Source organism: Caretta caretta, chromosome 1 (assembly GCF_965140235.1).
Source record: "Caretta caretta isolate rCarCar2 chromosome 1, rCarCar1.hap1, whole genome shotgun sequence".
In the NCBI taxonomy this organism is placed as follows: Eukaryota; Metazoa; Chordata; order Testudines; family Cheloniidae; genus Caretta; species Caretta caretta.
In genome coordinates this window covers 42,831,444-42,856,199 of record NC_134206.1, presented here as the reverse complement: position 1 = coordinate 42,856,199, position 24,756 = coordinate 42,831,444, and the positions used below count along the sequence as shown (strand labels likewise).

The window sequence follows — 24,756 nt, the reverse complement described above, 5'->3', positions numbered from 1 at the left end:
TTACTTCATGTATTACATGACATTGTGAGACATTTATAATGCTTAAGTTAACCTCAGGTGTTAAAGATTTTTTCCATCTTATTCTGCATATAATTTAAAAAAGGAGCATCCTTTAATACATCAAAATTTGAGGAGGTCTCATAGATGCAGCATTATTAAAATTAATTGAAATAGATTATAATAAGTTTTGGTCTTAACATAGGTTTTCATAATTTCAAATTTAATTTTAAACAAGTTTATTTTTTAAAAGAAAAATGCATTTAATTTAAATTTTTTAAATGTGATTTTATTATTTAAAAATTTGATTTTTATTCACAGTAGACTATAAAATGTTTAGTCAAATATAAAAGCAGCTGCTGTTAGAAGGCTGAGTTTGATTTGATTCTAAGAGGCAAAGCATGCCAAAATAAAGATTTAGGAGCCTAAAATTAGGCAAGCTGGTTTGGGTATTGCCAAAATGGGGTAGCAGAACAGGTTTTACAATGTGGGTCATAAAATACATACATTTCCCAATCTTTTCCAACAAACAAGCCCATACAAGTTTCAGAGTAACAGCCGTGTTAGTCTGTATTCGCAAAAAGAAAAGGAGTACTTGTGGCACCTTAGAGACTAACCAATTTATTTGAGCATAAGCTTTCATGAGCTACAGCTCACTTCATTGGATGCATACCGATATACAAGGATATGAAATAATTTAAATCAAATTGTGGTATTTTTTATAGACTACTTTTTATTTATCGTCTTAAAAAAATTAGATTCAAAGATGATGTTTTACCACTTCAGAAGATCAGGTTTTGGGGCATTATCTGTTTTTCAAATCTAGACAACTTGTTCTAACTTAAGTATTAGATGTATAATATTTTTTTTACCTGTGGTTGTTTGGAAATGCCAGATTATTGTTACTTGTAGTCAGTTATTTAGTGGAAATACCAATCATTTAATAGATAATTTTTAAAAAATCTCTTCCCTTTTCTAGTTGATGTTTATTTAGTGGACATGCCTATATTTTTATGCATTTTGGAACTTCCAGGAATATTATGTAAATTTTGGTTTCTATTATGTAATCTAATTGATGTTATTGTTAAAGGCTATTAATAAGAAAACATACTATAAAATATTTATTAGGTAGTATAATAAATTTTAAACTAGGCAAAGAAACAAAATGCATTGTGCTATGTTATCCTTGCTTTTTTCATTGTGGTCATTTTCTTACTTTGCTAATTCACAAAATGCAGCCATTCTTAGTCACTCTCAGTCAGTAGTAAACATTTGTTATGTTTTGCAGTACTAATTATTTATTTCTTCAAATGTATAAAAATCTCTATAGATGTCCATCTGATAAATTAAAACACACAATCTAACATAGCATAAATGTCTGCCCATACATAGATATCGAATACGCTCCTTTACTGCAACCCCAAAAGTCTGTTTTATATTGTGATGATGAAGATTTGGTCTTAAGCAGTAGATTTCCTTTTTAATCAAGAAATAAGTTGATATAGATGTGTTTAATACAATTATTTGACTTTATTTTTAATCAGGTTTGCATTTCTGTTGTTAACATTTTGAATAGAAATGGTGAGTTAGACAACACAAGCAGAATTCCTTCACTCCTTAAAGCTTCACACCCTATAAGTTGTTTTAGGGAATGATTTAAATCTGCTTTTCGTAATTTTGTATTGTCATAAATATAAAGGGAAGGGTAAACCCCTTTAAAATCCCTCCTGGCCAGAGAAAAAAATCCTCTCACCTGTAAAGGGTTAAGAAGCTAAAGGTAACCTCACTGGCACCTGACCAAAATGACCAATGAGGAGACAAGATACTTTCAAAAGCTGGGAGGAGAGAGAGAAACAAAGGGTCTGGTCTGTCTGTCTATATGCTGCTTTGCCGGGGATAGACCAGGAATGGAGTCTTAGAACTTTTAGTAAGTAATCTAGCTAGGTATGTGTTAGATTATGATTTCTTTAAATGGCTGAGAAAAGAATTGTGCTGAATAGAATAACTATTTCTGTCTGTGTATCTTTTTATAACTTAAGGTTTTGCCTAGAGGGGTTCTCTATGTTTTGAATCTAATTACCCTGTAAGGTATCTACCATCCTGATGTTACAGGGGGGATTTCTTTACTTCTATTTACTTCTATCTCTATTAAAAGTCTTCTTGTAAGAAAACTGAATGCTTTTTCATTGTTCTCAGATCCAAGGGTTTGGGTCTGTGGTCACCTATGCAAATTGGTGAGGCTTTTTATCCAACATTCCCAAGGAAAGGGGGGGTGCAAGTGTTGGGAGGATTGTTCATTGTTCTTAAGATCCAAGGGTCTGGGTCTGTAGTCACCTAGGCAAATTGGTGAGGCTTTTTACCAAACCTTGTCCAGGAAGTGGGGTGCAAGATTTTGGGAAGTATTTTGGGGGGAAAGACATTTCCAAACAGCTCTTCCCCAGTAACCAGTATTTGTTTGGTGGTGGTAGCGGCCAATCCAAGGACAAAGGGTGGAATATTTTGTACCTTGGGGAAGTTTTGACCTAAGCTGGTAAAGATAAGCTTAGGAGGTTTTTCATGCAGGTCCCCACATCTGTACCCTAGCGTTCAGAGTGGGGAAGGAACCTTGACATGTATCAAATCTATTTATTTTCTAATTTTTCCCTGAGTGTTTATGGTTGATAATCATACTCCTAATTATTGCCTTATATGTTTAGCATTCCATTCATTTCTTATTTTGAAACTACAACCTACAAGGTGTATGTATTGATGTTTTAAAGACAATGAGTGTACATCTACACAGCTCACAGAAACAAACATTCCAGCCCAGTCAACAGACTTGGGCTAGCAAGGCTCATGCTAGTGCTGGAAACCTAGCTGGGTAGTCAGCACTTTCAAGTTGTGGCTCAGGCTGGAGCTCGATCAGAGCCCGAGCTCAAAGCACTTTACAAACACTTTCACAATAGCTTGCAAGATTAGGTGAACATTATCTCCATTTACAAACAATCTTGCAAGCTATTGTGAAGATTAAGTAATATTTGTAAAGTGCTTTGAGACCCGCAATGGAAGGTGCTATAGGAATGTATCATGTTGCAGAAATGAATATCAGCCTCCAGAATATCTGCATGGAAAATGACAAATAATGACTAGGTGACATTGTGCAAATTGTGGTGTTGAATTTGTGCTGAAGCAGATAGGCCTTTGCTGTGGTGGAGTTTAGCACTGTCCACATAAATTCTACCTTTTGGATAGGTAGTAATACCAACTTTTTTATTTAGGATTCAAAGTCCTAGAAAGGAAAAAAATTGGAGTATTTGGTGAATAGATTCGGTCACCTGTTGTGGAGATGTCCCTTGAATGAGCCGGTCATCCCAGTAGGAGTAAATTTGGACTCTCTGTTTACCCAGGTAAGCTTCCACTACCAGTAGTTATTTGATAAATACCATCAGTGCTGTTGATAGCCCTAAGGGCAGAACTCTATTGATAATAGGAATTGCCCACCTGAACCTTAGGTATTTTCTGTGAGCAGGATCAATTGCTATATGAAAACAGGGCTTCGGGAGGACAGAGCTGTGTACCAGTCCTGTGGATCTAAGGATGGAATTATAGAAGCCACAGTTACCACCCTGAATTGAATCTGCAGATGAAGGTGTTTCAAATCCATAATAGGGTGCCAGTCTCACTTTTGCTTTGGAATTAGAAAGTAACCTTCCCCTGCATTCTTGAGGCACTTCTTCCACTACTCTGAGACTTGGAGGTGATTGCACTTCTTGATGTAACAAGCTCTTATGGTAGGGACCCATGAAAAGGGACAGAGAGATCTGCAATTGTATGGAATACCCCATCTCTATGATCTCTAGAAGCTCTATAGCACTGATACTCAGACCTCAGTGGTTCAGGAGACAAATTAGTAACCAGCATTACCCCAAAAAAGCCACAGTAGTGTAAATTCATTGTTACATTTACTATAGTACAATATATATTCATATTTAAACAGTATGACGGAGAAATTACATATAATTCTCACAGCAAAATGACTGACCAAGCATTATTATTTTATCAACTACAATTGGTTAGTAACATAGTAAAAGCATCCTGATTGGTTAATAACTTAGATTGGTTAATATTTAACTCATAGTGTTTTAATATCATGTGCTGCAAAGAGCTGCAGGAGACACATTAAAGAGCCACTTGCTCGCAAGCCTCAGTCTGAATATCACTGATCTATAGTGATAAGGTTCCAGGCCCCACAAAAATAAAACTAATGGTTCCCAAAGAGGGGATGAGGGGTGGGTAGGTAGGTAATGGAAGAATAATGGAGAAGATGTACAATAAAAGTCAAATAAGAGTACCAATAAGAGTCAAATTCATTTCCTTGATGTCAATGCAGCAGGATGAACGGACAGCAAAGTGGAGGCTGATGGCCTCCTCCTCTAAGTCCTCTGTCTTTTCTTAGGAATTTCTAATGGTCTCTGTTGTGAATAATAGGTTTGTCTCAAATATGGTTGTGGCCTGACTTGCTTACTTCTCAATGTAGGTGTGTAAATATCTAAAGAGCTCAGTATTGCTTGAGAATCTTTTAATGAACGTAAGGCTTCATCAGTCTTTATATTAAGCAAATCATATCACAAAAGTGGTGATTCCAAGAGAGTCAGATCACCCAGTATCGAGTAAGCTGTTGGTACCAAGAATGTCACTACCAAAGAAGGGGTGGACAGAAGCTATCAGTACCCTAGTGATGGGTACCAATGTTGCCAGAGCCAAGAGCCTTGGTGCAGAAGGATCTGAAGGGAGGTGCATAGACCTCCCCAGTAAAAATAGCCTGAGGTGAGCCTCTCTTACCTTTGTGTTCTCTTAGAGAATGACCTTCATATGACACACTTGTCAGGAATGTATCCTTTACTCAGGCACAATAGGTCCACGATTAAGCAGCATTACCATACCACAAGATGGGCAGTTTTTAAGCCTAGGAGACTTTTTTTCATCCATAAGGGCGGGACCTGGTACTGGGAAAGTCTCGTTAGGAAAACTAATGGAAAACAATATGGACTTTTTTTAAAAGGGAGAATAAAAGACTAAAACTATTACTAACTGTTAACTAACGATCTAAAACTACAACTATCATGAACTATTTACACTAGAAAGTATAAATCACACAGTGAATGAAAGGGTTGGATACTGCCAAAGTTTTTATTCATAGCAATAGGCGGTAAGAAAGAACTGGGGGAGAGTTGGGGTCATGCCACCCTTTATGCTCTTGGGTAGGGGAGTACTAGGCCATGTAGGGTGCAGGTACAGCCCCAACAGCCATTGCTGGCCAAAAGAATCCAAACTTGAATGCATGGGATGAATGTGCACAAAAAGTGAAATACATATGGACAAGCACTCAAAGAAGAATGCTTGTCTTTTTAAAGAGTTCTGGATTCCTCAACGTAAGGTGATAATTCTTTTTTAAAAATATATTCAAAAAGAGTAAAAAAAATTATTGAACCAACACTTCAAAGAGGAAGACAATATTAGAGTTTTTTGTAGTGTAGATAATCCAGCAGTCACCAGAATTTGAAGAAATAGACATAATTCAGGCACTTTACCTAATTTGCTCTAGAACACTTTGAAGGAGGAGGTTTACTTTAGACATCTCTGTTAGTTGCCTCAGGCATGATACACCATTGTAGTGAATGTAAAGGCAAGCACTCAAGACCATATCAAATTTGAATTTACCACACTCAGATTCCAGCTGATACCCCCCTCTGGACAGAGAGAGAAAATGAAAGCACAAATACGCTATGGTTTCAATGAACTGCAACAGCATATATATTACTTCCTCCAGTCGGTTGTACCCCTAAAGTGCCTAATTTAAACAAGTACAACCATATATATCAAAGAGTGTGAAAGAAAAACAGAAAGTAGAACCATTTAAACAATTTTGAAAAAAGCTAATGACAGTGAGACAAAAACAGACCAAACCTTTGGTTTTCCTGTCAAAACCTGCAGGAAACAAATGTTTTATATATTTATGGAGTTACCAATTAATTGGTGAGTGAGAAATATAATCTTAGTACATATTGTGTGGCAGGTGGGCTATTCAAATGGGGTTATCATAATGAACAATTAGCATGTATACAGACCTTTATATATTCAAAGCTCTTTACAAATATTCATTATAATCCATACAAGATGCTAAACAAAGGAAAATAATTTAGACTTACCCACGTTTAATCTGCCTGTGACTTCACCATCTGAATTGCGAGCATTCACAGTCACATTATGAGTAGACTGTAAAAGTAGTGATGAGTCCTACAGTATCAAGAAAGTTTTGCAGTTTTAGCAGAACAATTTATACAATTTATCATTGCCATATATATTATTAATAAAGTCATTAAAAGAGCCTTTGCAATAGAAAACCAGCCAAAGTGTGAAGTCTCTGAATTAATATTTTGGGTTTAGAGCTCTCATTTAGTTGACAGATGTAACAAAAACCAGAAAACCTAATTATTTTAATAGGCACACAACACACTGATGTACAGCAGAGATGGACCCAAACTGCAATCCTTGATTCAACTTTGAACTTTGGAGACATTCAGATCAGGAGCTGGTCCCCACCTCTATAATCAGCCTAACCAAAATCCCCAATCCAGCTCCCTTTCCCCCTAAATTCGTGGCTTGGATTACCTCCAACTGGCAGTTATTATCCATAAATAACTACTCCAAGTTTTCCTTCCAGATCTACCTTTTTCTGATGGTGTAGGTAGATGAGGAAGTCAATATTGTATTTTTATGACCCCACACACTTTTTTCCCTAGACTATTCCCCACTTTTTATCACTCTAAAACAGAATATATGGTAGATATATTTGGAAATGGCAGCATGTGGTACAAAACGATTATCAATTCCCCAAAACATTACAATGTAAAATCTCAGAGAACCACATTGAGAATAATATAGTATCTTATGGGAATCAATTCATATAAGAAATATGGATTTTCCCTTCTTCCTCTAAGAGAGGAAGAAACTATTAAAACCTGATAGTTGGAATGACTTGGTAAAATTTTGAAAAAGTCTCCTGTTGAAATGCCATAACACTAGAGGTTTGAACCATTTATTGTCTTCTTGCCAGAATATTTTTTAAATTAAAACACAAACAAAAAACACCTTATTCAAAATACACAAAAATAATTTAAAAGTGTAGTTCTAAAATGATCAAAATCTACAACATTAGCCCAACAGCTACAATTACTGGCAATTTATCTTTTGATAAAAGTTTAGCACTTGAGTCCCAGACTTCCTGCACTCCCACAGAAAACTGGTCCTGTGAAAAACAATGAATGATGATGAAAGCTGTGTAACACTAATGTTATGATCCAAGGCTCCCACCTTGAAAACACTTACACACATATTTAACTTTAAGTGTGAGTAGTCCCACTGGGTCCAGTGTCAGGACAGAATTGTATTTAATGTAGAAATATAACTTTGTTGTAAATAAAACAAATCCACTAAGTCAAGTTAGCCATTTTGTCAAGGTGTCATGTAATCAAGCAGGTGACAAATAATGGAGCAACAGTTATTTCACACTCCAGTGCATTAGACAATAAAACCTGAAAACAACTAACCAATAAATAAAAGATTTTTAAAAAATCAGACCTGAAACTAAAAAACAATGGTAACTTACCTACAATAACTGTTGTTCTTCAAGATGTTTTATGCACATATACATTCCACTTTAGGTGTTTGTGTGCCCAACGTTCTTGAGTCAGAGACTTTTGCCAGAAGTACCGTGAGGGAACACATGTGCCCCTGCTCTCCTCATGCACCCAGACAAAAGCATAAAAGGGGCATGTGTGTCACCTTCCTGTCTGTTCTGTTTGTGAAAATATTAACCAAAGTCACAGGCAAGGTGGAAGGATTGTGGAATTTATATGTGCACAACACATCTCCAAAAAACAATTACTGTGGGTAAGTAACTGCTGGATTTTTTTCCTTCAAGTAATTGGGCATGTATACATTGCATGCATCCGATGCAGTGAGCTGTAGCTCACGAAAGCTTATGCTCAGATAAATTTGTTAGTCTCTAAGGTGCCACAAGTACTCCTTTTCTTTTTCGGATACAGACTAACATGGCTGCTACTCTGAAACCATTCCATTTTAGGTGACTCTGTAGCAATTCCCTTACAGGTGGTGAGGTTTTGGATCGTCTGAAAAGAGACTGCAACATGGATTTACTAAAGTTAGCATAGTCTCATGAGGCTTGAGTGATGGCATAATGTCTGAAAGAGGTATGTACAGATGACCACATTGCCACTTTACATATATTTGTTATGGGAACACTGATCAGAAAGGCTGATGAAGTGGACTGCGCCCTGATGGAGTGAGCTATTACTCTCACTGGAGGAAAGACTTTCACAAGATCATAGCATTGCTTGACACAGTCAGAGATCCAGTGTGATATACATTGAGTTGATGCTGGTTGGCATTTGATTCTCAGACTATGCTATGAAAAGCCTATTACAGGTTCTGAATGCATTACTGTGGTCAAGGTAGAATGCCAAAGTTCTACGAAGCATGAAGTGTTTCCTCAGAGGTGGATGAATGAGGTGTGGGGGATAATACAGAAATTTTATCCTTATAACAAACCATATAGCAGGGGTGACTAACAGTTTGCAGTTTGTAAACTTTTCTTACTGACGTAATTGCCACATTTTAGTTGAGAGAGCATACCCTGAAGGCCTAAATGACATATGCATACACACTTGACACCTAGAGTGCGTGGCCAGATCAGGTGAAACGTGGAGATCCCCAGGGACCCCAAAGATTGCAACTATAGTAATCACACATTATCAATAAAACCTACATATACTAGTCCTCAGGAAGCACCATCTAATAAAACAATGACTATATATATATAATTGCTAATCAAATGATGGATTTTAAATTACTGGTCCTTTCCCATGAGTTAGGGCAGTAGGAAGTAAATTGATAATAACCCTTTAGTCCTTCAACCCCAATGAAAGAAAGAGAGAAAAAGGAACTAATATCAATAACAACTAGTGCCCATCAGCTTATTTAGAACAACCATGTCACACCTGATAGAGCAATACATAAATTCCATATGGTCGGATCATTTCATAGATGTCTCCTCTTGCAAGGCAGGAGTTTGAAGATTTTTTAGTTATTTTTCTGTCTCTTAACAGGAACTGAATGGTACTATCTTCTTACCATTTTTAATATGGAGCGTTGCCAGGTAGTTAATAAAATACTTCAAGTTCATGTTCCTAGCCAATTGTTTCACTTGGTTACGAGCTGCCCTCATTGCAATCACATCACGGGCATAATTGTGAAAGAACAGTATTTTAATTGCTGGTTCTCCCCATAACATAATCCTTTTTTCTCTGGACTTGATAAGGTCCTTAGTTGCAAACTTCAGGAACTTCACAATCAATGCTCTAGTCTCATCTCCTGGAGCTGGCTTGAGGGCAAAGGCCCGTTGTACCCATTCTATATTAAAACAAAAATCTACCAGCAGTTGTATACATCAACTTAGTTAGCAGTTTAGGGACAAATTCAGAGGGTTTACCCTTTTCTATGCACTCAGGAACCCCCACAATCCTGATATTACATCATAGTGGCTTTCTAGATCAATTAGCTTGGTATTAATAAATCTGATATCATTACAGTTCTTCATAACCTGTAATTTGTTCTCTTTGAAATCATCTTCCACTTCAGAAATTCTGTGTTCTGCTTCACTCATTCATCTGGACAGAACCTGTAGTGCACTCTGTCTCAGTCATGGTAGTCTGAAGGGTGGAAACTGTAGATTTAATTTCATAAGTATCTGTGGCAACCTATTGTACAGACATCAGCTGCATTCCATCCTGCTGAGGCACCATTTTGCTTGTATAAGTAGGGGAGACAGATCTCCTCTGTTTTTGGTGTTTTTGGATTCAGAGAACTAGAAGACATCTTGGGGGTTTCAACAGTAGCATGCAATATTTCTTGGAATTGGATAGTGAATTCTAGGGGGCAACATTAGAAGATTCCCCTGGAGCCACTTCAGAGCTCAAGCAACCTGCATCCACCTCAGTCTCAGTGCCCTCTGCTGTCCAGATTTATTTAAAAATAAAACCAAAAATCTTGTAAATATGAAAACCAGAAAGAAAGGATATCTCAAAACAAGTTGCCAAATGAGGAAAAGGAATTATTTCAGATTAATAAATTATCTTAAAAAAATTACAGAGCATAGAAACAGAAACAGAACCAATAATTCTTATGAAAAGACAGGAAGGGTAAAAAAAGATGAGTGTGTCAGCCTCTGAGCCTTAGGAAGAACAGTAAGCAATGGTTTAGCCTGAATATCCAAGGACAAGGAGTTATATTTAGGGTGGGGAACAAAGATCAAGAGAGACTGTGAGCTAAATCTATTATGTTTATATATTGGTAACAAATCAGACACAAATCTGGGCATCTCAAATGCACTTTTCTGATTGCTGCTGCTTGATTTAATAAAATAAGCAAGTGATCAATCTGGTAATACAATGTGGTCCAATGTGATAAACTATATTCTGGATCTTTAGTTACCATTCACATATTGGTGACTACTTAAAAGTTAGTAACATATTTCTAAGGACTCATCCTGTGTGGCTGTCCCATGAATATGTACTAGCTAAGAGGCAAAGATTTCATCTAGGTCTCTGCACTGAACTCAAAATTAAGGCATAAATTAATAATTGTCTCCAGAGGATATGCATAGGAAATGCATTTTCTGCTATGTATTTCCTTAGCACTTTGTAGACCTCATTAGAGGAGAAAAGCTGAGATTCCAAGAAAAAAGACTATTTAGGCAAGTGAGAAAGCTGCTGTCATGGCTATGAATGGCCCAGTTCCCTAAGAGGCAAAGTTAGGAACTGAAATCATAACAAATAAACAATTTTATGAGAATACCTACTGAAATGATACCCAAAGAGATGAAGCCATGGGCAATTTTTTCTCAAAAGTTTTAAAAAATAATTTAAAAAACCCCCCAAATGCTGAATGACTGTCAGTTCAGAAGGGCAGAAAGAAACAGTGACTCATATCCAGCAATCTAAGGCCTCTAATTTATGCCATCAACCAATGACGACAATAGAATCCTCAACAACTGTGCATAAATTAGCCACAGCCACACCTCTCTCTTCAGCCCCGTAGACAGTTAAGAGATGTATGGTGGAGGAGCTCCAATGGTGGCTCAACATTGAATAAGGATTCCCCTAGTCTGAGGGACTCCTTCAGCATCCAACTATGCTGATTTCAAAGCAGCTATGTGTTATATTAGTTAATAATCCTCAAAGAAGAAGAAGTTACTCACCTTGCGTAGTAATGATGGTTCTTTGGGATGTGTGTCCCTATGGGTGCGCCACTGTAGGTGTGCTTGTGTTCCTGTGCTGCTGATTGGAGAACTTTGGTAGCAGTGTCTGTTAGGTACGCACATGCGCTTTCTCTCCTGGTGCTGCGCCACCAGGCTAGTCAGTGTGTGCAGGCTAATGCCCCTCAGTTCCTTCTGTACTAGACAGTCATTGACAAGAACTCCAAAGTAGAGGGAAGGAGGGTGGGTTGTGGAGCACCCACAGGGAGACACATCTCAAAGAACCATTGTTACTACACAAGGTGAGTAACTTCCTCTTCAGGTAGTGTCCCTATGGGTGCTCCACTCTCAAGCAGTATCCTTTCTGGTGGGTTGTTAGGTCAGTTTCAGATGACAGCACTGGGGAGCCAAAGATGGCACTGGAGGTGGAGTCCCCTGTGATCACATAGTGTTCTAAGAAAGTGTAGACTGACATCCATGTTGCCGCTCTACAGACCTCTGAGATAGGGACATTCCTGAAGAAGACGATAGGTGAGGAGATCAACCTTGTGGAATGTGTATGAATAGGACCTGGAAGGGTCATGTTGTGAATTTGGTAACACTGTCTGATGCAATTTGAGACCCACTGAGGATATGTCTACACTACAAACCTAAGTGGACTTAATATAGGTCAACTTACAGCTACTGCAGTAATTACTGTGGTAGTGCATACCTACACTTCCCATCTTGGGTCAGTGGTAACATCCTTACCAAGAATGCTTCCACTGACCTAAGAGGGGCAGTGTGGGGACCTGAGAGCCCAGTCTCTCAGCTCTGCTAGCAGCTCCCTCAGTGGGCTGCCCCTCCACCTCTGCTCCCACTTCCCTGCAGGGAGCGGAGGAAAGCCACCCAGGGCTTCTAGGCCCCAGACCCCCACCAGGATCACTGGGAAGCCACCCATAACTCCTCGCCTCCAGGGAGTGGGGTCCAGATGCCCCAGCTTTTCACCCCTCCAACCCCCACCCGATCCCTGCTGGGTGCCATGCCATGAAATTGACAAGGCTGCCTGGCTCTTGGCAGGGAGGAAGGGGGGGCTCCTCAGCTGGGAGAGGGGTCCGAAGCTGGCTAGGCTTCAGCTCCCGCCTGGGACTGGGGGAAAGTCCTCTGGGCTTCTCACCCCTGCTCCCATGTAGGAGCAGGGTCCAGCTCTCCAGGGGAGCATAGGGGCAGCTGGGCTCTAGCTGCCCGGCTTTCTTGACAATTTCATGGGTCCTGTTGTGAAATTGACAAGACAGCCAATGTAAGGGACACTGCACCTCCCTAACTACGCTGACATAAGCCTTATGCCTCAGAGATGGAGTTATTATGTCAGTTTAGTAGGGAACTTACATCAGTGGGAGGAAGGCTGTAGTGTAGACACTGACATAATCACTGACATAACTGCCTTATGTTGAGCTAACTATGTAGTGTAGACCAGCTCTTAAAGAGCCTTTGGGCTGATATTACTGAGCCCTTGGATCTTTCCGCAATGGAGAGGAAAAGTCTAGGGGAGTTCCTAAAGGCCCTTGTCCTGTTAAGGTAGAATGCCAGGGCTCTCCTGACATCTAAGATATGGCCATTGGGGTGGCATAGAGCACAGTGTTGGCGTCCGTAGGTAGCCGTACTAAGACGATGGTGGTGGTCGTGGGGCCATCTGTGGGTACATCCTTCATAGTGAGCATCAAAAGGGATTTGGGAGGAGTATTGTGACACTACGTCCTCTGGCTCACTGTCTGAACCCTTGCTAGAGAGTGAAGGGGCATGGCATGGCAGTGGGGATACTTCTCGTGCTTGGTAGAAGATTGGGGCAGAGGTCTTGGTACTGAGAGGTGAGGATTCGGATGCATCCAGCATGCAGAGGTCTCTGGAATGGTGGGATTCTGCCAGTACTCATCATCCCGGCATTGACGGCAGTGCTGGGGAGTGGGGAATGGAGACCTTGTCCACCCTTGTCTCTTAGGTGCCGGGCGAGCTGTCTCTGGCAGTACCAAAGTGGACTCGCATACTGGAAGTGTCTTTTTAGAGTGTTTGCTCTTGTCATTAAGTACCAATGATTCAGTGCCTGGGCCCATTGGGTCTGTGAGCCTGTCAGTGGTACCAGTAGCTGTTGGTCTTTGTGAGGCATGAGTGCCAGATTGAGATGGCCTTGGTCCCGGCGATGCTGAAGATATCAGGAGAGATGGTGATTGCTTACAGCTATATCGGGGCTCACTAAGGGACTTCCCACTGTCTTCTTAGATGATGTGTGAGAAGAGTCCACAGCCTGTTTCTTTAACCCACATCCCTTAAATGTAGAAGGTTGTGGGGAAGACTCATGTCTACCAGGTGACTGGGGCCAGAGAGCTGCCTTCATGAAGATGATCTTCTGTTGGAACGCTGTCTTTGCGAGATCTTGGCCGGAGTTGTTGGCAAAGACCACACTTCTGTTGTACGTGGCCTTTCCCGATGCAGTGAATGCACTGAGAGTGCTTATCCGTAACCAGGATCACCTCTTTACAGGTGCAGCACTTTTTGAAGCCCTGCAAACTGGGCATACCCTGTTGAGGGGAAGGGTCCCCAAAGGGGGGAAAAGGGTGGGAAGAAAATAAAGTCTCTTTTTCTTCTTTTTTTTAAGGGTAAAATAAGAAAGGAGGAGAAAGAAAAAGCTACAACTATAACGAGGAGGCTAACTAACTATAAGTATGTAAACCAAGAGAACAATAGTCTTAATGTATTGCTAATGGCTCCATCTCTAGCCACAGGTGGTTGAGAAGGAACTGAGGGGGGTGAACTGACTAGCCTCGTGGTGCAGCATGAGGAGAGAAAGCACATGTGTGGGCCTAACCGACACTGCTACCAAAGTTTTCCAATCAGCAGTGCAGGGACACAAGCACAGCTACAGTGCAGCACCCATAGGGACACTACTCAAACTCAAAGAAGGTTTCAGAGTAACAGCCGTGTTAGTCTGTCTTTGCAAAAAGAAAAGGAGTACTTGTGGCACCTTAGAGACTAACCAATTTATTTGAGCATGAGCTTTCATGAGCTACAGCTCACTTCATCGGATGCATACCGTGGAAACTGCAGTAGACATTATATACACACAGAGACCATGAAACAATACCCCCTCCCACCCCACTGTCCTGCTGATAATAGCTTATCTAAAGTGATCATCAAGTTGGGCCATTTCCAGCACAAATCCAGGTTTTCTCACCCTCCGCCCCCCCACACACAAACTCACTCTCCTGCTGGTAATAGCCCATCAAAAGTGACCACTCTCTTCACAATGTGTATGATAATCAAGGTGGGCCATTTCCTGCACAAATCCAGGTTCTCTCACCCCCTCACCCCCCTCCAAAAACCACACACACAAACTCACTTTCCTGCTGGTAATAGCTTATCCAAAGTGACCACTCTCCCTACAATGTGCATGATAATCAAAGTGGGCCATTTCCAGCATAAATCCAGGTTTTCTCACCCCCCCACCCCCATACACACACAAACTCACTCTCCTGCTGGTAATAGCTCATCCAAAGTGACCACTCTCCCTACAATGTGCATGGTAATCAAGGTGGGTCATTTCCAGCACAGATCCAGGCTTTCTCACCCCCCCCACCCCGGGGGAACACACACACACACATAAACTCACTCTCCTGCTGGCAATAGCTCATCCAAACTGACCACTCTCCAAGTTTAAATCCAAGTTTAACCAGAACATCTGGGGGGGGGGTTAGGAAAAAGCAAGGGGAAATAGGCTACCTTGCATAATGACTTAGCCACTCCCAGTCTCTATTTAAGCCTAAATTAATAGTATCCAATTTGCAAATGAATTCCAATTCAGCAGTTTCTCGCTGGAGTCTGGATTTGAAGTTTTTTTGTTTTAAGATAGCGACCTTCATGTCTGTGATTGTGTGACCAGAGAGATTGAAGTGTTCTCCGACTGGTTTATGAATGTTATAATTCTTGACATCTGATTTGTGTCCATTTATTCTTTTACGTAGAGACTGTCCAGTTTGACCAATGTACATGGCAGAGGGGCATTGCTGGCACATGATGGCATATATCACATTGGTGGATGTGCAGGTGAACGAGCCTCTGATAGTGTGGCTGATGTGATTAGGCCCTGTGATGGTGTCCCCTGAATAGATATGTGGGCACAGTTGGCAACGGGCTTTGTTGCAAGGATAGGTTCCTGGGCTAGTGGTTCTGTTGTGTGGTATGTGGTTGTTGGTGAGTATTTGCTTCAGGTTGCGGGGCTGTCTGTAGGCAAGGACTGGCCTGTCTCCCAAGATTTGTGAGAGTGTTGGGTCATCCTTCAGGATAGGTTGTAGATCCTTAATAATGCGTTGGAGGGGTTTTAGTTGGGGGCTGAAGGTGACGGCTAGTGGCGTTCTGTTATTTTCTTTATTAGGCCTGTCCTGTAGTAGGTGACTTCTGGGAACTCTTCTGGCTCTATCAATCTGTTTCTTCATTTCCGCAGGTGGGTATTGTAGTTGGAAGAAAGCTTGATAGAGAGAGTGAGTTTGTGTGTGTGGTTTTTGGAGGGGGGTGAGGGGGTGAGAGAACCTGGATTTGTGCAGGAAATGGCCCACCTTGATTATCATACACATTGTGAAGAGAGTGGTCACTTTTGATGGGCTATTACCAGCAGGAGAGTGAGTTTGTTTGGGGGGGGGGGGGGCGGAGGGTGAGAAAACCTGGATTCGTGCTGGAAATGGCCCAACTTGATGATCACTTTAGATAAGCTATTATCAGCAGGACAGTGGGGTGGGAGGGGGTATTGTTTCATGGTCTCTGTGTGTATATAATGTCTACTGCAGTTTCCACGGTATGCATTCGATGAAGTGAGCTGTAGCTCATGAAAGCTCATGCTCAAATAAATTGGTTAGTCTCTAAGGTGCCACAAATACTCCTTTTCTTTTTACTCAAAGAAGAATATCTCTGAGAGGATTCACATTTAAACACATATATCATGTTCTTTTAACTGCAAGGCAGAAAACAGAGCATATGAAACAAAGAGGGAATACAAATTTAGTAGTGCAGTTTCACTATCTAATAAGATGCTGTTCATGCTATTGGAAAGATTTGTTGCACAGAAAGATAAAATAAAGCTTAAACGAACATTCTTGGAGATGTTTGGGCTTTCTCTCAGCAACTCAAACTTGCTGGAATCTGTATGTGACTCAAAGTGAAAGATGGCTTAGAGCTACTCAGTGGCAGAATCTGGCCCTGAAGAAGATTTTATTTAGTTTGCAGGTAAACACTGCTCTGCAACAAATTAATGCATGGATAATTTAAGACCTACTCAGAACCGCTCTTTCTTCATTCAAACTACTGGAAAGATGTTAATAAGACCCTTTAACACACCTCCAGATGTTGGAGCAGTTTCAAACACCAGCTTCTCTCTCTCTCTCTCTCTCTCTCTCTTTTTAAAATCAAATTGTTTGAGAAATGTTTCCTGTCTCTTTTCCAAGTATGTAATTTCCCCTCCTTCCCCACCAGCTATAAATAAATAAATTAAATAAATCATACCTGTCTGAAGCTCAGGTAGGCAAAATATAGTCCTACAGAGTTACAGCTTTTTTATGCATAAATATTTCACAGATTTAAAATCTGTTATCTTGTGTCTTACAGGTATTGAAATGGGAGCTTTGTATCATTGGAAAGGGAGATTTCTAGCTCCTCAATCAGATCCAGCACTTACATTCACCCTGGGACATTCCCAAGAATGGAACTTTAAACAAAACCTGTTTCTGGTAATTTTTAGAGATATTTAAGACTCCTTGTAAACCCTTAACAGTTGAACTCATGGTTACCAAGATACCTGGCTTTACAGGGAAAGAGATACAAAAGCAGACTCACTAAAAACATCTTAAAACTCTAAAATATTCCTAAAGTTTTAACACCATTCAGCTGGAATGACCTACATAACTCACTCATGGCTTTATCACTCAAGAGCAATATGCCTCAGTATTTCATGTTGGTGAATGTCACCACAGTATCTTAGTGCTGCCATAACATCTGAGCACCAATCTCAAACTCACGCTGATAAAATCTTTATGCCATGTTACACCATACTATATTTATATATATCTAAACATACCATCATATTCTATACATGCACACATTTTATATATATTATTGATTTTCTTAATGGATTTCTGTACACTAATTCTCCTTTAGCATGGCTTATCGATATCTACTTACCACTCTAGAGTGAATTTCTTTGGCATACAAAGGAAATAAGAATTCTGACTCTCCTTCCAGTCGAAGTCCTTCTTTTGTAACACGTAAATGTCCCATCCCAGTCTGTGGAGAAATTGAAAGAGTAATGTGTGCTTTATTCTTACTGTAATTTTTATTTCCTTTTCATTTGTTAAGTTGGATCATTATAGAATTATATATTTTTTCTGCCTATGCTATTAATGAAGATAACTGCACTATAGGACTTAACAGTTTGGTTAGCACTGACTTCCAGACAATTCTTCTTAGGACATGAGGTATTTTTATAACCAGACATCCCAATACCTTTTATTAATAATGTGTTTTGAGAAAAAAGAAAAAATGTGATGCAAGAAATAAAGTTGTAATTGATTTTTGGATCTTGAGATACTTCATCAGCAAGAACAGGAAGATGTCTGGGTAGGAAGAAAAAAATCAACTAAATTCAGAAGTGAATATGTATTGACCATGTTCACACATCTTTTGTGCTTATTTTCCAAGAACGTGTGAACAATTTATTTTTGCATATACGAATATTCCCATAAAACAAAACTTTAAGATCCCATGCTTGAGTATTTGCTCTGTTGTTGGTATATTTTATTTGGAATGCAACACTGCTTGACACACAACAGAGGGAGAGGCTTAGTGATTTTCTTTTCCATTTTTAATTCTTATTTTTAACTTCCAGGTCTTCTCTTCTCTTCTGTCTCTCTGTGAACACTCCAGCTCTCAGCATCTCTCAGAATTCACCTTTCCTTCTCTCTTTGCCAACTCCCTCAGTCATTTCCCCACTGCCCCCCTCTTTTAGGTCCTTCCTCATTCTCTGTCATTCCTTTCATCCCAGTTCTCTCTCCCTTCTCACTCACCATCTTGTTTCATTCTTCTTTTCCTCTTTCCCTCTCCCCTGGTATATAGTTGGTAACATGAAAAATATGGCTATGGCTAATTCCAATAAGCAGAGGATCTGAAGGCTGCCAGGTCTTCAGGATCTGGGCCTAAAAAATTTGCCTATGATCACTCAGGAATTCTGAAGGAGCAAAGAACTGAACCTGGCTCTAAGTCACAGGCTGGTGCCATAACCACTGAACCATCAGAGAATATTTAATTTGTATATTTCATTCAAAATTATTCTATAAAAATGATGTGACACTGGACACCATAATTTGGTTCTGTAAATTATGTAGTATGCTTACGAGGAGAAGCAAATATCTTGCTGCAAATGTTGATATGGAATACCCACTGTGTAAGAAACTAACAGTGAGAGGAAAAAACTTTTTCAGTACAAAGTAAAGCACCCAGCCACTTTTCTTGCATTCTATTTACGATACCAGTAAGTGATACTGTAACCCACATGCTTATCCTGCAGCACTGGATTGACTTAATATCCAAGGAAAGGAAGAGAAGCGGTGGGGAGGACTTATTAGTTCTCTTTCTATTCAATATAGGCTCTTATATCACACTCATCCCTGTAGTATCTGAGCTGAATCCACTGTATTGTACATATGCAGAGAGCAGGGCAGGGCAGCTTAGTCAGTAGGGCCCAAAGACATCTGGAGAAGGGTTGTAGTAATTGCTAGATATGCTCCGTAACTGTTTCTGAAGCTGTATAGTGTTGCCTGATCCTTTTTAAGGGTAATAATACTTGTATTGCTTGCCAAGGAATCAGAAGATAATAAGGTTCTTTTCCCACAATCAGTTTACACAAAGACTAAAACCAATGAGTTCAATATCTTGTAGGGACTCTTGGAGCGTATGGCAAAGACACTTACACTGATGGCAAAGTAAAGCCTTAGAGATTTTTATCAGGATCACTTATAAAGCCAGAAAAGCTCCAAACCACATAAACAGATAGGAATAATACAGTACTGGGGATATCTGTGCTATTATTCTTTGCATAAGTTCTTTGATTTGCATACTTACACCCTTCCTTCAGGACTTGGTGATAAAAGACAAAGGACCAGCTCTGCCTCTGGCAAGCCAAATGAGTCCGTTTGTCCAGGTTCCTCAGTACCCAAGATTGATGGTAGATAACAATACAACTGAAGGGTCAAATGGTGGAAAGCTAAAAGTGATGGAAATAGCTCTCTCTCCCTACATGATGGTTTACCCTATTATAGGGCCTGAACACCATCATGAATATTCATGTTAATGCCCAGCATTCCATGCCCAAATTTATTTCCTCAGCCACATAATAATGGAGTATACTTATCCTATAGATTAACATATTAATACATATTAATAGCATTTAACTTATTATCATACCCATCACTTCTTGCTTAAGCAGATCTGCAGTTATTGCTTCCATGTTCCTGCGGTTGCAATTTACCATTAGTTTTCAACTCCTGTCATTGAGTAAGCTATTCCTAGTTCCCAAAATCTGAGGGTAACCATTAGGCCATTTATCTGTGCCAAAGGCTGCAGGCCTACTATACTTACGCTAACTTGCTTAAGCTAATGTCTTACAGGATATAGGCCTGTAGGTTCCTTGCATTACAGCTGAATATAATAAAGACTAAGCTAGTCATATTGGCTACAACAGAAAGTAGACATTAATGGCAAGCAGTCTAGCAGATTCCACAAGTTCACCATTTGACAGCTCTAAGCCAATCAGAGATCTGGAGGACAAGGTTATAAATACAGGAACTGGAGACTCTGGACAAAAATGTGTGTACTCTGTGGACTGGGACACAATACCCGTATCACGTTGGATATGGGCTACAGATTCTCTGTCTTGCTAGAAACAAAGGAGACAATCAACTATTAGTTCAGGCACTGGAATTTGCTACTGGCTTCAAGGATCTTCTGCGGGAATATTTATATTGCAGTTACAGGGAGACTGCAGCTCATATAGACATACCCGACCTAGTTTTAATCTAGCTAGCTCAAGTACCAGAGCAATAAAGCCATGGGAGCACAGGCTTTAGCACAGGCTAGCTCCCCAAGTAATTACCCAGGGTTCTGGGCAGGCTTGCACAACCCACGCTGAAGTCCGTGTTGTGGAGTCTTCACTACTACCAGTACCTGAGCTAGATAGATTAGAGCTAGCTCAGGTATGTGTACACAAACTGCAATCAGACCCTCTCACTGCAGTGTAGACAAATCCTCATGGTTTTGCTGAGGAGATTCTGAAGTGCTCGGAGGAGAACTGAGAGGCTGCCATCCTCCTCAGTTTCTGGAGAATCCAGGTGACAAGACTTATTTTGAGGCCACATTACAGAGCCTGAGAAACCATCTCTGTGACAATATTAGAGGGGAACGTGTATGTGTGCACTAAGCTAAAAATACGTATATATTCTGTTGAAACCTTGCACTGAAAAATATGTAAGAGCAACAAAGTTGAGAAGTCTGTACAAAGATACACTGTAAGCCTGTGATCCACACTCACTGGCCAGTATGACAATAAAATCCTCACTAGTGGCAGTATTTCAGTCCTTTTCTTTAGCAGAGGTTTATTGTCTCTCAAATCAAAACAGGTCACCTAATATACAAATCAGGTCTGTTCCCTTTTCCCATAGCCATCGGCAGGTCTCTATACCTCCTATACCAACACTTAGGCTCTACTACAGGAGAATCTCACTACAGGCCTCTCCTGTTTCAGGCTCTCTCCTGACTGAACTGAGAGCATTCAATTTTACACTTCCCAGCAGCCAGTCATATGATTTGGTCTCCTGGCCCCATTCCTACATGGGTCTGATGATCATCTCCCCAAACATCTGTTCCTAAAGGGGCCACACCTCAGAAAACAAATAAGTTTACTGCCTAATAGTTTTGTTTAGGAAGTTATTGAAAAGTATTCCAAATAATGTTTGCAAATGTTTGTGTATGTATTAAATTTTTGTTCACTAATTAATTGTACGGTATGCTCTCTCTGAGGATGATTTGCAGCTGTTATCAACACCTATATTCAGGGTTTGATGAGCCATATCTCTGAGGTTTATGCTATGTAATATTTCTTTTTCCCCCCCAAAATGACTCAGACAGACAGAACTCTGGCCTGTGCTTCAGCAAAGAGATAAGCTATAGGTCCAGGAAAAAGGGGAGTGTAATTAGTCGAACATAATAGTTCCTCATAAACCCTCCTTGTCTGTTACATTGCAAGAGATTGGGGTTACAGTACAAATGTGCTTATGGAAGAAGAATCAGTGCAATAAATAATTGTTCATTAATTGCTGTCACTGTCTTCTGTGCTGCTCAAAAATAAACGGAAAGACATGATCAACATCCCAGGGGCTTTAGTTTCAAAGGCGTGATTCTGATCCGACTAAAATCAATCATAAAAGTCTTGCCCTTGACTTAAGTGGAAATAGGATCTGGTTATAAATTAGATAATGCAGTTCCATACAAACACATAATACACTAGAAGACTAGAAAAATCCCTAGATATTGCAGATGTCAGGGTTTTCTTGTAACGTTACACACTTATTTCATTAGGGTATATTTACAGGTTTCCCAGAAGAATAAATTGGAATGCTGTTTTAGGTAAAGATAGTAACAAATTAAAACCAAAATGAGATATGGCAAAGAAGATTTAAGGTATCAATATAGTGCATTGAAAGAAAATCAGACAAGTTGAAAGCAAGAAAATATTTAAAAGAAATAAATTTGGGACTATAAATGAAGATATGTAGAAAGAAATAACATGGGAATTAGCTAACAGTAAGACTGCAAAAGAATGAGAGAAAGAAGGAAAATTCCAATATCATGAAATATTGAACAGCAAAGTATCAGTTCATGTTGTTCTCAGATTGTGACTATTACTGCAGCAAGAAATCAGAGAGATGATTAGAAAGCTCACTGAGTTATCAAGAGATATCTTCAGGCAGATAAAGAAAACAAACACTGATGGCAAGTCTGAAATTGTTGTTGCAATACTTCAACATGAGGGACTAGAGGCAATGAACTAACTTTGCTACAACAGTAATACAATGAGGACATACAATAAAATTATAAACTGTTCCTGAAAATCCTACTGCACAAGAAATTGACATAATAACGCAAGAATTCATGAAGCATTATTAATTGAACCTGGACTTAGCAATTATTCACTAAAATGTTCCTCATATGTGAAAACAATTTGATAAAATCTGCAGGTTTTCTAGAATAAGCCAGAACTATCTCATAACATTTTATATACTATAAAGTCTGTAGATGCAGAAAATACACGAAGCATTTATATGGAAAAACTAATTAAAATACAATTTTACTTCTTCCTCATTTTCAAGTTTCATTTGAAATTAACACTTTATAATTTTAGGGAATATACAATTTCTATTTATGTGTTTGGGGCAAGATTTTCAAAAGTGACTGACCTACCCTAATTTGTGGCTGTGCAACTTGAGATACATTAAAACAACCTGATTTTCAAAATGTGGACACTCAGCCCTTTCTGTAGTATTTTTTCACACAACACACAGTCAACCTATGGAATTTCTTGCCAGAGGATGTTGTGAAGGCCAACACTATAACAGCATTCAAAAAAGAACTAGATACATTCATGGAGGATAGGTCCATCAATGGCTATTAGCCAGGATGGGCAGGGATGGTGTCTCTAGCCTCTGTTTGCCAGAAGCTGGGAACGGGCGAAAGGGAATGGATCACTTGATGATTACCTTTTCTGTTCATTCCCTCTGGGGCACCTGCATTGGCCACTGTCAGAAGACAGGATACTGGGGTAGATGGACCTTTGGTCTACCCAGTATGGCCGTTCTTACATAATCAGACCCCATTAAGGCTTCCAGGGTTGAGACCTAAAAATTAAAACACTCCAAATCATTTGTCAGTTTTCAATATCTTGGCATTGGTATATGCCTGGTTTAGAATCAGGGCACCTAGTATCCACCCCAGTCTTCCTTGTGTTTCTCTCCTAACTTATCTTTCATTATTGTAAGTACATGTCGCACACTGTAGAGCTCTTATGGCTTGTTTCTTGTTTCCCTGGTGATTTTCTAGTTTTAGTGAGTCCCCATGATTTTTCAGAGTACAGATCATTGCACAACTTCTAATGAGACACGTTCTTTTGCGAAGATGTTTTCATTTCACCCCTTTATTATCTGTTTATTTTAGAATTTGTTTTTAATAGAGTTGTGTGAAATATTCATAACCAACTTTGAAATGCTTGAAATTTGAACATTTATTTGTTGCCAGTTGAAAACTATGTATTCTCTCTAAATATCAGTACTAAAATGGGATCATTTTTAGTGACAGTGGTCCCACTTTCAGCGAAATTATTTTTATTGTGAAAAGATGAAATGTCACAGTTTTGAATAATTTCTCAGCCAAACTGTAATTTTAGAAATATTTTAGGGGATGAAAAAATCTGTGAAACAGAATTATGAAAAATGTCTCACCGTTTTTTCTGCAATTGCACACAGCTGTAGTTTCTAATTTCAAACCACAGCCCAGATCCTTCAAACAATATACAATACTCACATTAGAAAAGTTATGCACTTGGGTAATCATTTGCAAGATTGGGTCCCGAGTCCCTCTAAAAGTTCACTACTTTCAGCTCGTGGTTTCATCACTAACTGGTGTTTTGCATAGTATAATATATATATACTTCATCAACATGTATTCAAAATTTGCTACATAGAGTATCACTCCTTCGTTTGTACACCTTTTAATCTGTTTTACTACCTGACCACTTCAAATAGCTCCAGGAGTTGATGATCCATTTGGCACAGGTTCTGGACCTGAAAACTTGTGGCACCTTAGAGACTAACAAATTTATTTGAACATAAGCTTTTGTGAGCTACAGCTCACTTCATTGGATGCATTCAGTGGAAAATACAGTGGGGAGATTTATATACATAGAGAACATGAAACAATGGGAATTACCATACATACTGTAATGATCACATACTGTGATCACTTAAGGTGAGCTATTACCAGCAGGAGAGCGGGGGGGAAAAAGCCTTTTGTAGTGATAATCAAGGTGGGCCATTTCCAGCAGTTGACAAGAACGTCTGAGGAACAGTGGGGGGTGGGAGGAATAAACATGGGGAAACAGTTTTACTTTGTGTAATGACCCATCCACTCCCAGTCTTTATTCAAGCCTAAGTTAATTGTATCCAGTTTGCAAATTAATTCCAATTCAGCAGTCTCTGGTTGGACTCTGGTTTTGAAGTTTTGTTGTTGAAGAATTGCCACTTTTAAGTCTGTAATCGAGTGACCAGAGAGATTGAAGTGTTCTCCGACTGGTTTTTGAATGTTATAATTCTTGATGTCTGATT

The 24,756-nt window shown here is 39.5% G+C and overlaps 1 protein-coding gene across 6 annotated transcripts in view; it reads right to left on the bottom strand.

Moving 5' to 3' along the window:
• SGCG (sarcoglycan gamma) overlaps positions 1 to 24,756 on the bottom strand; it is a 143,737-nt gene that overhangs the window by 64,423 nt on the left and 54,558 nt on the right. For all 6 annotated transcript variants that reach the window (XM_075127368.1, XM_075127350.1, XM_075127347.1 and 3 more), the window contains 2 exons: positions 17,513 to 17,614; positions 6,186 to 6,273 (listed from right to left, as the gene is read on the bottom strand). In XM_075127368.1, coding sequence (XP_074983469.1) covers positions 6,186 to 6,273; positions 17,513 to 17,614 — 190 coding nt within the window. The remainder of the gene's footprint in view (positions 1 to 6,185; positions 6,274 to 17,512; positions 17,615 to 24,756) is intronic.